The 16,962-nt window shown below is 41.5% G+C and overlaps 1 protein-coding gene and 1 long non-coding RNA gene across 4 annotated transcripts in view; one reads left to right on the top strand and one right to left on the bottom strand.

The window, feature by feature from the left end:
- Positions 1–16,962, bottom strand: part of LOC132466287 (uncharacterized) — a 187,306-nt gene that overhangs the window by 84,936 nt on the left and 85,408 nt on the right. The window lies entirely within an intron of this gene.
- LOC132465616 (uncharacterized) lies at positions 5,109–12,427 on the top strand. Of its 3 annotated transcripts, XM_060062309.1 has the most exons (18): positions 5,109–5,285; positions 6,037–6,173; positions 6,441–6,552; positions 6,843–6,920; positions 7,024–7,065; positions 7,265–7,654; positions 7,750–7,851; positions 7,959–8,191; positions 8,295–8,473; positions 8,733–8,826; positions 9,134–9,484; positions 9,639–9,672; positions 9,837–9,920; positions 10,080–10,171; positions 10,527–10,644; positions 10,727–10,831; positions 10,974–11,432; positions 11,738–12,427. In XM_060062309.1, exons 2-17 carry the CDS (start codon positions 6,072–6,074, stop codon positions 11,144–11,146), a joined length of 2,289 nt encoding a protein of 762 aa, XP_059918292.1. In that variant the 5' UTR covers positions 5,109–5,285; positions 6,037–6,071; the 3' UTR covers positions 11,147–11,432; positions 11,738–12,427. The 3 variants fall into 3 exon arrangements, with proteins under 3 accessions (XP_059918292.1, XP_059918294.1, XP_059918293.1); XM_060062310.1 differs by lacking the exon at positions 5,109–5,285 and having other exon boundaries at positions 5,334–6,173; XM_060062311.1 differs by lacking the exons at positions 10,527–10,644; positions 10,727–10,831; positions 10,974–11,432; positions 11,738–12,427 and having other exon boundaries at positions 10,080–10,446.

The raw sequence follows: 16,962 nt of genomic DNA, 5'->3' as shown, positions 1-16,962 counted from the left end.
TTTACAGTGAAATCTGTGACATTACTCAACACAACTACACCAACGTGTCCTTGTTAATCAAACAACATGTATGGGTTAAGGCTATGGACATCAGTTGTCCTGTTTTGTGCTTTGATTGAGAGAAACAATAGTTTTTTTGATCAGTGTTGGGCAGCTGAGGTCGTTGCTATAGAGACCACGTCCGTCCGCTTTTTTTGACTGACAGCAACCTTTTCTCATCAAAATTACGTTTCCAGAGAACTATTAAGCGTTCTCAATTACATTTGTCTAAAAAACGTATTTTGTCCGTGATTACGTTTTATTGAACATATTGTAAATACGAATTCGTTCTCAGCCTATTTTTTACCATTTATTTACCGTGTTACTACGGCAGAATAAAGAATAAATTCATGCATTATCATTCAACTTGAACATGGGTTTTTACAGTATAGAGTGGTGGAGGGATGACGTGTGTTGGCCAACCCGGAAGTGAGCGTCGCCCTGGGTTCCCTTGACAAAAAGACAACGGCTCGACAGCAACCCTCTAATCCTTACACGGCTCTAAAAACCACGCGGCAAATGAGCTGCAGTCCATTGTCTTGTTTTGGTCGTAAACTAGGGTCCGATGGTTAAAAAATAGACAGATATTCCAAGGTATCCTTAAAAGGCAGCTTGGATGTTGATTTAACGAGGCAGGGTTAATTGAAACAATTTATTAAATAAATATTTGTGAGGTCATTCCTTCTCCTGAGTTTGCTTCCTATTTATGTCTAGTGTACACCCCTACTGTCCACAAGCATCACCCCCCCTTCCCATATGGATTTGGAGAATTGTTGCCACGTCCCAGTGGTGGAGGTATCATATACAGGTCCTTCTCAAAAAATTAGCATATTGTGATAAAGTTCATTATTTTCCATAATGTAATGATGAAAATTAAACTTTCATATATTTTAGATTCATTGCACACCAACTGAAATATTTCAGGTCTTTTATTGTTTTAATACTGATGATTTTGGCATACAGCTCATGAAAACCCAAAATTCCTATCTCAAAAAATTAACATATCATGAAAAGGTTCTCTAAACGAGCTATTAACCTAATCATCTGAATCAACGAATTAACTCTAAACACCTGCAAAAGATTCCTGAGGCTTTTAAAAACTCCCAGCCTGGTTCATTACTCAAAACCGCAATCATGGGTAAGACTGCCGACCTGACTGCTGTCCAGAAGGCCATCATTGACACCCTCAAGCAAGAGGGTAAGACACAGAAAGAAATTTCTGAACGAATAGGCTGTTCCCAGAGTGCCGTATCAAGGCACCTCAGTGGGAAGTCTGTGGGAAGGAAAAAGTGTGGCAGAAAACGCTGCACGACGAGAAGAGGTGACCGGACCCTGAGGAAGATTGTGGAGAAGGGCCGATTCCAGACCTTGGGGGACCTGCGGAAGCAGTGGACTGAGTCTGGAGTAGAAACATCCAGAGCCACCGTGCACAGGCGTGTGCAGGAAATGGGCTACAGGTGCCGCATTCCCCAGGTCAAGCCACTTTTGAACCAGAAACAGTGGCAGAAGCGCCTGACCTGGGCTACAGAGAAGCAGCACTGGACTGTTGCTCAGTGGTCCAAAGTACTTTTTTCGGATGAAAGCAAATTTTGCATGTCATTCGGAAATCAAGGTGCCAGAGTCTGGAGGAAGACTGGGGAGAAGGAAATGCCAAAATGCCTGAAGTCCAGTGTCAAGTACCCACAGTCAGTGATGGTCTGGGGTGCCATGTCAGCTGCTGGTGTTGGTCCACTGTGTTTTATCAAGGGCAGGGTCAATGCAGCTAGCTACCAGGAGATTTTGGAGCACTTCATGCTTCCATCTGCTGAAAAGCTTTATGGAGATGAAGATTTCATTTTTCAGCACGACCTGGCACCTGCTCACAGTGCCAAAACCACTGGTAAATGGTTTACTGACCATGGTATTACTGTGCTCAATTGGCCTGCCAACTCTCCTGACCTGAACCCCATAGAGAATCTGTGGGATATTGTGAAGAGAAAGTTGAGAGACGCAAGACCCAACACTCTGGATGAGCTTAAGGCCGCTATCGAAGCATCCTGGGCCTCCATAAGACCTCAGCAGTGCCACAGGCTGATTGCCTCCATGCCACGCCGCATTGAAGCAGTCATTTCTGCAAAAGGATTCCCGACCAAGTATTGAGTGCATAACTGAACATAATTATTTGAAGGTTGACTTTTTTTGTATTAAAAACACTTTTCTTTTATTAGTCGGATGAAATATGCAAATTTTTTGAGATAGGAATTTTGGGTTTTCATGAGCTGTATGCCAAAATCATCAGTATTAAAACAATAAAAGACCTGAAATATTTCAGTTGGTGTGCAATGAATCTAAAATATATGAAAGTTTAATTTTTATCATTACATTATGGAAAATAATGAACTTTATCACAATATGCTAATTTTTTGAGAAGGACCTGTATATGAAAGAGGGCATTCAATTATACTACAATGATAAACTAGGAGGCCGAAGCCCTAAAGGAAGTAATGCAATAGGTGACTGGGTCGACAACATTTAAATAAGCTGTACCTTTGCTGTCTCTTATATATCAAAGGGGGTCTCAAAGGACGCATATACGCCTCAACCTGTGGCTCCAGCCATACAGGAAATGACTCAGCAAGTGCTCCATCTCGTTGCGCCTCACCCAGCGGCTCGCTTGCAAGATTTTGGCCTGAAGTTCTTCCCAGACCTACACCGTAGCCATCCAACCTGCATATCTGAGAATCAGGCCTCTCTTTAATAATGACAAAAAGTTATGAGAGAAACACACATTAACTTTTGTCTCATAAGCGGCGTGGTGCCGGCTCCTTTTGACCTTTTGACCTTTTGACCCCAGACTTCTGGGGGAAAAGCTGAATCAATTCATTAGTCAATCAGAAGTATGTAAATATCTTCCCGGTGGCGTAAGAGGGCGAACAAGGTGTCCGGCAACATCTACGCTTCCAGGCGATTCCAACGGTGCCACACATGAGCATATTCAAACATGTTTAATGGTAGTAATTAGCTGTCGAAATTGGAGGCCTTAATCAATAATGAGCAGCTATTGATTTGCTTCCCGATAGAAATTTGTGACAAATTACATGTTATTTAGCATCTACACGTTGAGCTGAGTCCAATGACACCAAGCATGACACTCAAATGTGTGCACGCAAATGGTAACATGTATTTTACATGGTACACCTATGGTCTAGGACATGATCTCGGTGTAGCAAGAGGGCGAGCTTGATCTCATTGGACTCAGCTTAACGTGTAGATACTAAATAACATGTAATTTGTCAAAAATCTCCATCGGGAAGCAAATCTATAGCTGGTCATTATTGATAAAGGCCTCCAAAATCGACAGCTAATTACTACCCCGAAACATATTCAAATATGATCATGTGTGGTACTGTTGCAATCGCCTCGAAACGTAGATGTCAAAGGACACCTTGTTTGCCCCGTTATGCCACCGGGAAGATATTTTCATACTTCTAATGGATTGATTCATATTTTAAGGTTCTCGGAGTGAGACTTTAGGCGGCTGCAGCAGGAGTGTTGAGACGAAAGATGATATCAAGACATTTATAGAATATTCCCATTCACATTATGATTCTTCGTCACAACATCCAACCAAACATCCTTTACATTCACCGAGCGAAGATTATGAAAGTCAAGGCCCCCCATTCCGGCCCTCGGGGTCCGACCGGGCCAAATTTCGGTGCAGGGGTCCCAGTTAGGCCCTAGAATAAGGTATTCAAATTTCAGGGCGGTAGGACCTTCCTATCTCAAAAACTGTTTTTCCACCACATTCTGAACCATTAGGTCTCGCAGGCAACACTTCTGAGGGGCTTTGTCCAAATGACAGTCCATTTGGGAAAACTTTTTTTCTCTAAGGGCTAGAACTCCAAATCTCAGATATGTCGTACTCGGGGCCCCGGGAAATGTGTGTAAACATTTTAGTATCCCTAGCTATCTCGAAAAGGCCGGAAAAGGGGCGTGACCTCCAACAGTACAGTGAATGTACATAAGACAGAGGTTAGTTTCTGGTCCCCATTTTTTGTGTGATGGAGGTGTAAATTTGTGGCTTAAGGTGTGTAGACACAGCTGGCCTGTGGCCACGTTTTTGAAGTCTGGGGTCAAAAGGTCAAAAGGAGCTGGCACCACGCCGCTTATGAGATAACAAGAAGTTGATGTGCATTTCTCTCGTAGCTTTTTGTCATTATTAAAGAGAGGCCTGATTCTCAGATGTGCATGTTGGACGGCTAGGGCGTAGGTCTGGGAAGAACTTCAGGCCAAAATCTTGCAAGCGAGCCGCGGGGTGAGGTGCGAAGAGATGCCTTTCCGGGCTCAAGCCCTACTTGATACTTGAATCTGCGGAAAATAGAAACAATTCCAAGGTGCCTTTTGAAGGAAAATTTGAATGCATAAAAATTTGAATATATAAAAAGGTATATCTGCTTATTATTTAAACTAGTCAGTACAACCAGAAAATATATTTTTATATTATTGGAAGAGGTACGTGTCTTTTTTCACACACATTTTTTCACACACGTTATAAATACAATCAAAATGTCTTTAAAACGGACGGGTGCTGATTTTTGCTTTCGGAGGAATCAGATAGCGGAGCAGGAGAAGTGGGATGTGGGAGTAATATCCGGCGACGGCCTACTGTGTCACCTCACCAGGATCACTCGGAACATGTGTTACACCACCAGTATATTTGGTAACGTAAGTAGGCCTCTATCGTAAATCTTTTATACTTGTGTAGCCGTTTAAGTTTATACATAGAGTTCATAATAGTTAAAAAAAAATTAAAATGTGTGCTGGTTAAAAGCATAAATATAATATTTAGATTTTAATAACACTATTTACAATTAAAAGATAAATTAATATAAAGGTCTTTAAGTTCATTAAGTCTGTAAAACATCTGTGATCCGAGAGAAAAGTAGATAAGAAGAAGCGTGTTTATGCGTGCAACCTAAAGTGTTACCTGTCATATGTCAATCATTTCATTCCTGTTATGTCTTTGGGTGTGTTAAGGCCTCACGAGCCAATCAGAGTAAAGTCACTGTGTAACAGGCGGGATTAGTGGCGCAGGTTAGTGTGGGGAGCAGTGAGCACGTTGCACGCATTTGGAGAGAAACAGACGCTATCGACCCGAGAGTAAAAGAGAGGAGGCATCGTGGTGTGGGGAGCATTTAAGTTTTTATCGTGGAGGTCGACTACTCATGGTCCTGATATACACGTCTACTAAACAAAACCCTGGTTTCGTGAGTACTAACATACACATGCACGTGCTTTTATTTTGTGCTCAGCTCTGAGTGAAGCGGCCATTTCAGATTTATTTTCAAGTTTATTTAGAAAATCTTTTATTTCATATCTTGAATAATTCTGTGCATTGTATAGTATTCTATTCTAAAGTACTACAAGAGCTGGAACCGATTAACCTGTCATGGGGAGAGGCCCAACATGCTAACAGGGACCGAGTAAAATGGAGGGTGCTCATTGAAGCCTTATGTCCCATAGGGGACGAAGAGTAGTAGTAGTAGTATTCTAAAGTACTCTTACTTCCTTTTGATGAATAAATACCTGTGAAGGGATTTTTGCATTTAAAGTACAGTTGTGGTGGTCATTATTAAATAGCAAACATTATTAAGGGTAGACCAAGTTATATTTTACTACAACGAGCTCAGGCCCAGTCCCGTTGTATTAACCACTCTAGTTTATTTTAACTTCAAAAGCTTCAAAGCCAGGTCAGCTAACACTTTATCAAGTTAGCTAGGACATTGAACCATAACAAAACCCATAACACGTCAATCGAAATAGTGTGCAGATTACTTGATGGTGTCAAAAAGTATTATGCCTTTTTCATTTGTGAAGTGCTGCAGGTTCAATGGCAGACTATTTCTTATTATAGTAAGAAGTACATTACAATGGTTGTGTTTAAAATCTGAAATGTTTACATTTATATTTAAAGATAGCCTACACTTCTCTGCTCCATTCTCTCCACTAATACTGCAGTTATCTGTAGACATGGCTGGCAGTTATCTGTAGACATGGCTGGCAGATCGGATGCCAACAACCCTCATAGCGGAGAGCCTGATGATGAACTGGGGGAACTTGATAACATCTTGGCTGATTTGCAAGATGAATCAGAGGTAAAGCTGCTATTCCAAAACAAGTTAGGTTAGCCATGACTCTGTAAATCTGGGGCCTATACTACGAAGCAACTTCAACATACCCAGGGTTAAACCTGAACTTGGCTCACTAAGCCCAAATCCTGCTTCGCAGTACAGGCTGCTGGTCTGCTCATCATCATTTAGCAATATACAACCTCTTGAATCAAATGTGCTTGGCAGTTAGGCAGAGTTTAAATTTGTACCAATCCAATGCTGTTAAATGTAGCATGAATGCTTTAATTTCAGAAATATGGGGCAGGTACTAAAGCCAAGAGGAAGAAGCCTGAGAAGCTTGTGAGGTGGAAGAAAAGGGACCAGTACGGACGTCTGATTGCTGAGACTCAACAATCTTCAGGAGGTAGAATTGCTTGAAAAAGAATTCAGACACTTTTTGCACATTTTGCTGAATACAAAGTTGTTTTAAAATGCTGAGTTCTATGCAAAGTACTCTTTTTCTATTTTTAATTATGGAAATCCATGTCATTGAATAGCATTCAAATAGCCAAAGTCTAGTTTCCATTGTTTTATTTGGGTCCAATTTGCCCAGATTTTGTACAGGCCAATTTATTGTAGATATTCTCCTGGCAATCAAATTAAATGTAGATTTACATCATTACGACTGAACATGTTTCATATTTTCTCCCACAGGAGCTGGTCCCTCTTCCCGGCCTAAGGACACCTGTCCAGTGCATATGGTCCCATGTCCTGATGATGCTTCAAACTATGGTAAACAAACAGAATTACAGGCAATGCCTGTATAATGTATTTGGATCTTTTTTTTCCGTTTTTTTTTCTCATATTTATTTTGTTGGATTTTTTTTTTCAACAGCACCGTTACAAGTGCAGTTACAAGAAGCACACAAGGCACTTGGTAAGTCTTAATGTTGGTAACCATTTCATATCTTCATTCTGTACATTATTGTGGTTATGTAGGAAAGACGTCTAAATTGCATGTTTTCATTGCTTTGCTTATCATATGTGGCATATTTACATTGCCTTCTATATGTGTTAAAAACCTGACAATAACAACTGGCAATACTTTCTGGTATTAATTTCACTCTCTGCTCAAGACACACAGCTTCAGTTGCTGCAAGAAAGCCTTGAAGATGATCCTTTGGCCTGTTCAGAAGGAAGAGAGATGTTGACTCGAACCTGGGATATGCGGCAAACACACTCGGAAGAGAAATGGGAGAATGCCAGGCCTAACCTTTTGGAGTCGATGTTGTCAGCAGAGTGGACACTGGATCAGTCCTGTGACCACTGCCACACAAAACGGGCTGTGATTAGATGTCGAGACTGCCTGCCCAAACACCTTTTCTGCAGTGACTGTGATTTGGCTGTCCATCGAAACTACGTTTTGCACAATAGGGACTCACTTGTAGAAGGTTTTTACAAGGCACTTCCACCTACATGTCATATTGTGCAAGACGGCAGTGGAGCACCTGAAATATCTGAGAAAGGTATATGTCTTTAATGAATGTTGCTGCTTTGTCATATTTTCTATTTAATTTAAATACTTTATTCTAATGAATATTGTCACTTTGTTGTTTTTTAGCATGTCTTCTACCCATTGCTTCGCCACACAATCTTTGCAATTGTGACACACAAGACATTGCAATAAACGCTGGACGAGCCATCATTCTTGTGGAGATAAATGGTGAGTTTGCAATACCATGGAAACATGTATGACTATGGTGGTATTCTGGACTTTTATTTGGATTCCTTGTTTAATGCCATATTGTAATGAAAGCTTTGTTTCAACAGGTCGATATGATCTTTCGCTTCCCTTGGTGACCTGCAAATCCTGCTTAAAAACATGGACACCTGGATTAAAAGACCTTCAGTCCAATGGTTACTGGCCAGGCAATGTGGATTTTCAGACTGTTTATTCCACTGATGTGTTTCACACATTTGAGGAATTTAAAGTCAGCGCACCGGGGTTATCTCGACAAGCATTTGTGAAAATGCTTGATAATCGCACCAGCAACTTTGGAAGGGTAAATGGAGTTACACCTTCTACTTCTGCTGTGCCTATTTTGGATTGTTGCATTAATATTATAATATAATAAAACATGTCTTCATTCTGTTAAAATGTAACAGGCAGGAAGAATATCTGGAGATAGTTTCCAGCGTAGTTTCCTGGAGTGGACCTACTGCAGACATGAGAAGGAAAAGCTGTTGGCTGTTGACCATTTCTCTTGTCCAGCCTGCATGGAAGACATTGCAGCAATTTCTGTTGATGGAAACCGCAAGATGTACCGCTTCAATCGGACTAAAGGGTATGGCTACTGCATTCATTTAATCCCGGTAAAGTCCCAGTAAAAGAAATACAAAAATTTGGTCTGAAGCTGCCAGGTTGTCCAACATGCACAACATGAATTATACAGTCATATCAAATAAGCTGCTGAATTGACCAGCTGGGGTTTTTACTTGTGAGTTTGTCACTGAAGATGATTGTAAAACTGTTACACTAACAAACTACTGGAGGATTGAACGTCTGGTGTACCCTGTACTAATTTCTGGTTTAAATTCCTGTAGGACTGATGAATCTGGTTACTTTGATGGTGCTTTTTTTTCAAAAGACAAGGAGGTTGCAGAATTTGTGGAGGGTATCCGGAATCGAATCAGACCTGTGAGTGATGCTATTCTTCCATGATTATATTTGAATGTAACAGAATCATACAAGGTTAGAAGTTATAATCTCTGGTTGTTTGAGCACAAAACCAAACTATAAAACTTAATACACAAACTTAAACAATAATTACAATCTGCTATTAAAGTGATAAAGAGTGTGATACATAAATGATTTGATCTTTGCAACAAAAATATCAAATAATTTAAAACAATATTAATGTGCATTTTTAAAAAACCTGTTGTTGGAAGAATTATTGTTTTGCATGTTTTTGAATTGCTACCTCTTGTCTGACGATGTTTTAAAGGAATCCGGTCGAGGTGTGTGTGGTAAATCCCAATGGAAAGCTGCAAGGGAGACTGCCAAAAAGTCTGGGTCAAAGGTGGATGAAGAGGGAGTGGAGGTGGCCGTCTGTCGTCATGGAATTTTGTTCAAGGCTTTGAACATGTTCAGAGGAGAGATATACGCTTATCCTCTCTTCCTACAAAAGGAGGTTTCTTTGGGCCATAACATTCAATTTTTCTGCACTGATATCATGTGCAAGTACTATCCTTACCTGCAGAAGGTATGTGAGGCTTTCCCAGATCTGGTGCCACTCCTGCAGATGAAGCCATTCCTGTCTGTGATGCATGCAAAAGGCCACTCAGGAAAATGTGAGGTAAATGTAACAATAATAGTCATAGAATAAGGCTACATCTATTGCCACATCCAACTCTGTGTAGTATGCTTCACTGAAAACTTTACATTCTTTAAAAGAATATCTGCGTAGGTGTTGGATAGAGCTCCAGTGATGGTTTCTTCTTGTATTACAGGTGCAATGGGGTGGGCGCAATCAGGAAGGAGCGGGTGTGTTCTCTAACCGATCTTTACACGCATGCAACATTTGTTTGGCTCTACAATACAATGAAAACTAAAGTTTGAAATCCAGAGTAAAGAATGTGCAGATCCCATTTATTGTACTTAAACTTATTTTACTCAAATGTTTAATTTTATGTTTCCAATGACGATAGGTATGACTGTTGGGGAGGAGGTCGAGCAGGTGAATTCTTTTTTGTCACAAGTTGGACTAACGACAAAGTACATGACCAAATCTGGTAAGTTTATCATTTCAATAGTCAAGCATTAAACTTACTCTTTGATATGTATTACAGGAAGAATCAACTTGGTGACCTCTCATAAACAGTGTCGTTCTTAACTAAAAGCTTTTTGTTGCAAAGTTTTTCAAAGTTAAAATTAGTTGTATTTTCTTTCAGCACGCACAGATATGATTACATTGCAAGCTCGAGGATGGAACATGAGAAAGAAGAGCAATCTACACGAGTACCTTTCTCAAAGATATGTCAAGGTAGGCTTGCTCTTTAGAATGGATGTATAATATGTATGCACTACCACCAGCCCTTAGCAGTTGAGGCTGTCAAAGTGATGGTACAATCCCAGCAATTGAAAAGAGGCAGACCTTGGGGGTCAGTCTACATTAAATGGGCAACAGCTTCTTCCTATAGAAACTAAATTGGAGAATGTTAACATCGAGGTGACAGATGACATTTCCAACATTATCTCTCAAATTTCCCTCTTGTAGTCATTAATATGCCGGAAAAAGAAATTTAATTTGAACAGAGAACCACTTTGTTCTTAATCCTAATTTTAATGAAGATTTGGTAATTGTAATGCACTATAAAAGCTTCAAATATCCACTGCAGATAATGAAAAGGACAAGAGAAATGGAGCAGGAGGTAGAGGCCTTGAAAGTGGAACTGGGGAAGACTGAAGTGGAACTCCAGCAGTGGGTTACTGATGTGAAGGATTGGGCCGCAGCAAGTAGGTATCTCTACAGCAGAATATTAAGTAGTGTGCCGATTTGAATTTGTCAGTATTAACTTCTGATTGTTTTTACAAACAGCTCCAAATGACATCAGTCCTGATGATGCTCCTGGGTTACAGCGTGTCATGGAAGGTTTGGCCCCAAGTATCCAGCAGAAGAAAGTGGATAAATATCGGCAGACTGGTGTGTTGGAAGTCATTTTTTCTTAGTACAGAGTTGTTCTTGTGTGTCATTCATTTATTTCCCATGTTATTGGCTAACAATAACATAAGAAAAAAATGAATGTATTGTTCTAATTTGTTACTCTTTGTGTTATCTATTGCAGACAGCAATAAGGCCAGGCAGCGCATTCAAACAAAGATTGCAAAGGACAAAACTAAATTAAGCCAAGCCATGGACTTCTACAACAGGCTTGTCTCTGCTGAAGATGCTGTTGGTCCAGTTGATGTCATCCTGGCTGCAGAGTGTCCTTTATGGCCATGGGACAAAGGTATCTGAATTTCTCCTTTTTTAATTCGGATTAACACTGCACTTCTGTAATGTATTTTTTAAATCTTTATTTTTTTTACTCTTGATAACATTCAGGCATACTCATCCTACACTATGTATTCATTTCTCATCATAGACTCTGACGTGCCTTTAAAAGAAAAGAAGGCGGTCTTCGACAAAGTCATGCTCCTCCGTCGCCTGAAAGAGGAAGATGGGATTCTGCTGAAAGAGATGCAACAGCATTGGCAGTTTCTTTGCAGAACTTCTCGAAGACTGCAAGAATTTAAAGGAATGGGTAAGTAATGCTCTACAAATCTAAAACGAAAATCACAAAATTATTCTTTCTTTGAGAGGGGAGAAGATTCAACCATAACATTACTGTAAGATTGTTAAATTGTAATTTGAACAAAAACGTTGTAGGTGATTAATTCATTAGGTTTTACACAGCCTATTTGCTTTGAAGCAAGATTACATTTTCTGTTATGTTAAATATTAGAATGGTGAAAGAATCATTGTCTGATCTGGCAATCATTTTTCAACATTGAGCATTTATCTATTGCTTCAGTCGCTAAATTAAAGATTCATCTTTTCATTTTCAAGGCTACCAGTCAGGACTTTCCATGGAGGCTTATGAGGGACTGCGCTGCATTTTGCAAGGCCAATTGGAGACGTTGAAGCGACAAATGAGGGAGGTGAAGTCAGCCTACATGCACGTAGTTGACTCTAGTGTCCTGCAGCTGGAGGAGGAAGAGTCTGAGGAAGACTTGCAGGAGGAGTCTGATGGTGACGATAGCGATGAAGACGAAGACTTCTAACCATCCAGCATGTACTCAAGTCATCAGTTATTGTTATTAGACACGGACACAGGGTGCAAGAGGACAGGGAGACGGTAAAAGAGAACAGGGAGACAGGGTGCAAAGGGACACGGAGAAAGAGGACAGGGAGACAGGGTGCAAGAGGACAGGGTACAGGGGGACAGGGTGCCTTGTTATGTAAAGGTAATCTTTGTACTGGTAAATAAAATTGTTCCAAAAATATTTGGTGTATCATGTTTAAAGTGAAATACTTTCATTGCATGACAATATGCCAGAAGGGACACAGAAAAGCAATCCTAAAGGAATCCCATTTTGCTGCAGTTCAATGTTGCCGCTGTATACAGCATTATGTAAAAAGGTCAATGTATTTCTCAAACCTCGCTAAGATCTGGCTACTTGCTTTCAGGTCATCTGGTAAACTCATCACTTATTGTAATGAAATATACCATGGGATGATATTTTTGTACCTATACACAGGATTGATTTAACCCTTGTGCCATCATCCAAGATTAGCTTTCACAGAGGCATAATTCAGAAAATAGAATGATAATGAATCCCTGAAAATGAATAAACGTAAACGTTTGTTTATAGGGGGGGGGGGGGTGTTCCAATACCCGTACTGTCCGTACTTACTAGCCAATTAACATCCGGCGAAAAGAAGTATACTTCAAGGACCCGGATGCCGTACTCAAAACGGGCTAATCGTGAAGTGTGGATTGAAGGACACTCCCCGTACTCAACGGCAGCCATCTTGGCTACGTAGCGGAAAAGGCTGAGCCAAAGTCGGCGCATTTTCCACATAGCCTGCATTAATAGTCATTTTGTAGTTTTTATAGCTGCTAGGCGTAAAGAGTTCACGGTTCAAAGCGGGATGTTTATTGCGGAGGAGGAGCCAAGGCGGCAGTCATGATCGTCATTTCCGGTAAGTGCACCACAGAGTACTCGATTTGGAACAGCACTCACATCTGAAAAATTAGCGTACTCAAGTGAGTACGGATAGTGCAGATAGTGTACTTCCTTTAAGTATACTCATGGAAGTACGGGTATTAGAACACGGCACCGAGTATACTTAAAGGAAGTATACTATACTGTACTATCTGAGTACGGATAGTGTGAGTGCTGTTCCAAATCGAGTACTCCGTGGTGCACTAACCGGAAATTACGATCACGACTGCCGCCGCGGCTCCTCCCCCGCAATAAACATCCCGCCTTGAACGGTGAACTCTTTACGCCTAGCAGCTATAAAAAGCTATAAAAACTACAAAATGACTCTATTAATGCAGGCTATGTGTAAAATGCGCTGACTTTGGCTCAGCCTGAATCCGCCTCTTCCACTACGTAGCTAAGATGGCTGCCGTTGAGTACGGAAAGTGTCCTTCGATCCCCACTTCAAGATTACCCCGTTTTGAGTACGACATCCGGGTCCTTGAAGTATACTTATTTTCGCAGGATCTGAATTGGAAAAACATTTGACTAGTAAGTACGGATAGGGGGAAAGTACGGATAGTATAATTATTATTATACTTTATTATTATTATTATTATTATTGTTATTATTATTATATAATAATTCCTATACTATAATAATAATACTCATGGAAGTACGGGTATTGGAACACGGCACCGGAAGTGAGCGTCGCCCTGGGTTCCCTTGACAACAAGCCAACGGTCTTTCCATTGGATTTTGTATTATTGCAGAAAATAAGCTTTGTGGAAAACACAAGTTTATGATAGGGGGGGGGGGGCATGGGAATGTAAAATGAAAAAAATATATATATTGTGTCGACCACGGGTGTGGACGCCGTGTTCCGGAGCCGCGGGGGATTCTGGGCATTGGGGTTGTCAGTTGACAATTGGGGCTTTTGTTAACTTGTTTTGTTGTTAGGTTTAAGTGGGTTGAATGGGTTCGGGATATTATGTGGTTGTGTGTTGTTCTATTAAGATATTCATTGTTCATGTGTTCATTGTTGTCGACACCGTCACCGAGAGTGAGGTGTCCATTGTTCCCGTCCGCTGTTACGTCACGCGGTGAAGTCTCGTTCAATAAAACCAACTCTCGTTGTTTGACGTTCAATAAAAACGAACTCTCGTTGTCGAGCGTGTCCCCCCCCTCAAGAAACGTGTCCCCCCCCTCAAACAACGTGTTCCCCCCCCTACAAACGTGTCCCCCCCCCTCAATAAACGTGTCCCCTCCCCCTACAAACGCGTCCCCCCCCCCCCTCAACAAACGTGTCTCCCCCCCCCTCCCCGGTTACCAACAGTCTACCTCCCCCCCCCCCCCCCCCCCCACTCAACAATCGCGTCCACAATCTGGCGCGAAACCCGTGAAACCCAAACCCCGAAACCCGCCTCAAGAGCGGCACGCGTGGATACTGTAGGTATAACACGTTGTTTTTACGTTGTAATAGTACGTCTCCAGTGTTCATGGAAACGTACACCGTCAACGTTTTTTCTTGGCGACTGGGTTGCATGACGGTAGCCTCACCTGATTGGTCAATTCTTTCTTTTTTTTTCACCAAGGGATGCCAGCTCGGGCTGGCTTCCTCGCAGTGTGCAGTGTCGTGTTTCGCCGCGTCTTCAGTATAAAACAGGGGCGCAGTATCGCGCATTGTGAAATTGTCAATGAGAGGAGAAAAATGGGGAAGAAATGACAGCAACACAGCACAAAATAATTAACGAAACTGTTAATATAAATGTTTTTATTGGATGACAACTACAGCCTAAAAAAACGGAAGCCTGGCTTCCCTTGGCCTCCGGGAGAAAACGCCACTGTAAAGCAGATGAGAGAGGAGCCAATGAAGCATTTTTCCTTCGCATTTAGAGAACAGCTGTTCTCATGCGGCCACTGAGATGTTCCCGGGTTGTTTCAGTCTGACCTCCTGTTGTGTCTCGCTCTCCTCTGATGTGTGTCTCTCTCTCTCTCTCTTTTTCTCTCTCTAGAGTGCTGCAGTCTTCTCCATATGTGATGACGGTGTCTCATACGGTTTTATTATCACCTCTCCCTGGCTCCTGCTCCTGTAGAGTCCACTGCCTTCCAGTCAACACTGATGAAATGAAAGGCTTGTCTCTACATGGAGTCTTAGAGAGGCCGGTTGTTGGTTTGGGTTCACTAAATGGGAATCGTTTTGCCTGTACTGAATAAGAGACCCTCCTCTGCATCCATACTCCTTTCTTCTGCCCCCCTTTCTCCCCGAGTTGACTTCAGTGATCTGTTCTGTTCCCACTTGTTTCAGTCGTCCCCTCTCCATGCTAGTCTTATGTATTCTGCTCTCTGTCTCTCTCTGTGTCGTCCATGCTCCATGCCATGCCCACGTTTCACGCTCTGCTGCACCAGCTAAGCGCTCAGACCCCCACCCCCCCCATAACCCTGCTACCACCGCTGAGCAGCCGAGTGGAAAGAGTTCTCGACCGAAAAGTTGTCTGCAAACCCCCCCCAACTAAAAGTATGCTTTCAATGTCTCTCCTGCTCTTGCGTTTGCTCTCTCTCTCTCTCTCTCTCTCTCTCTCTCTCTCTCTCTCTCTCTCTCTCTCTCAACCCCCCACCCCTTGGGATCTCCCAGACTTTAATTGCATGCACCCCACTTCAACTCAATCAGTGTGTGTGTGAAGGCGATCTTCAAGCTGGTATTTTAGAACATGTGCAGCAGGAGAGATACGGCGGAGGCTGAATCCCCCATTGAGGCAGCAGTCATTAAGTCTTGTGTTTCTTGCCCATTGCAACTTCTTTTAAAAACACTGATAATTGTAATTATTACATCAATAAATAATTAAAGGATTGAGATGTTATAGCATTGTTAAAATAAATCATGATTTTTTTGGGCCAAAACTGTTCACAAGATCTCTAAATAGAATGACATTATTTGATGTTTCAGTTCTCTGAATTGTCATCTGCTTGGATGCGTAGGCTTGCTCAGACTGGTTGTTTCTGATTGGCTGTTTGTCCTTGAGCACGCTGACCTCTGATTGGCTGCAATCCCCTTGCAGCAGGCCCCTGGTTGACTCCGAGGCAGCTGAACTTAAAGTGGGTTCAGGAGAAAAGCAATCTAGAGTCTGTAGAATGTTGCCTGTTCTAACAGTATGACTGACACTGATCGTATTTGGTGCTAAAACCGAAAGGCTTAAAGTAACCCAACACCTTCACTCTCTGTCCCTGAAAACCTCAATCAAATCCAGAAATCTAGGGGTTATCATGGATTCTGATTTACATTTCGACAGTCACATCAAATCAGTTACAAAATCTGCATATTATCACCTTAAAATTTTAGCAAGACTTGGAGGGCTCATGTCCACCGCAGACTTACAAAAACGTGTACATGCCTTTATCACTAGTAAGCTTGATTACTGCAATGGTCTCCTTATGGGTCTCCCAAAACAAACTCAAAGGAAGCTTCAGCTTGTTCAGAATGCTGCTGCTAGAGTTCTAACAAAGACCAAAAAATTTGAACACATTACACCAAATCTTAAATCGTTACATTGGCTTCCTGTAGGTCAGAGAATTGATTTTAAAATCATGTTGCTAACCTATAAATCCCTACATTGTTTGGGCCCAAAATATTTAACTGATATGCTTCTACTACATAAGCCTTCTAGAACACTAAGATCTTCTGAGACCAATCTGTTAATTATCCCCAGAGTAAACACGAAACATGGGAAAGCAGGATTTCGTAACCATGCAACAAATAGCTGGAATAAACTCCCCGAGGATTTAAGACCCGCCCCAACTCTGAGCACCTTTAAAACAAGATTGAAGACTTCTGTTTGCTTTAGCTTTCTGCTAAATCTTAAATACATTGCTTTCTTTAACTTTGCCTTTCTTTTCTATTTTATTACTAAAATGCCTTTTTAATTTCCCCTTTATTTTCTATTTTTACCAGAAAGATACATGATCTGATACCAGAGAGAAAGGATAAGGGTTTGAGACGCAAATTCTGTCTGGGTTAGAGTCCTAGAATCTGGGTTGGAGTCCAAGAGAAAGGACCAAGTTCATTTAGGTCGGGTTGGAGTCCCAGAG

This window comes from Gadus macrocephalus, chromosome 10, assembly GCF_031168955.1.
Source record: "Gadus macrocephalus chromosome 10, ASM3116895v1".
Lineage (NCBI taxonomy): Eukaryota > Metazoa > Chordata > Actinopteri > Gadiformes > Gadidae > Gadus > Gadus macrocephalus.
Note: the sequence above shows the minus strand (reverse complement) of the source record. Positions and strands in the feature narration are given on the sequence as shown.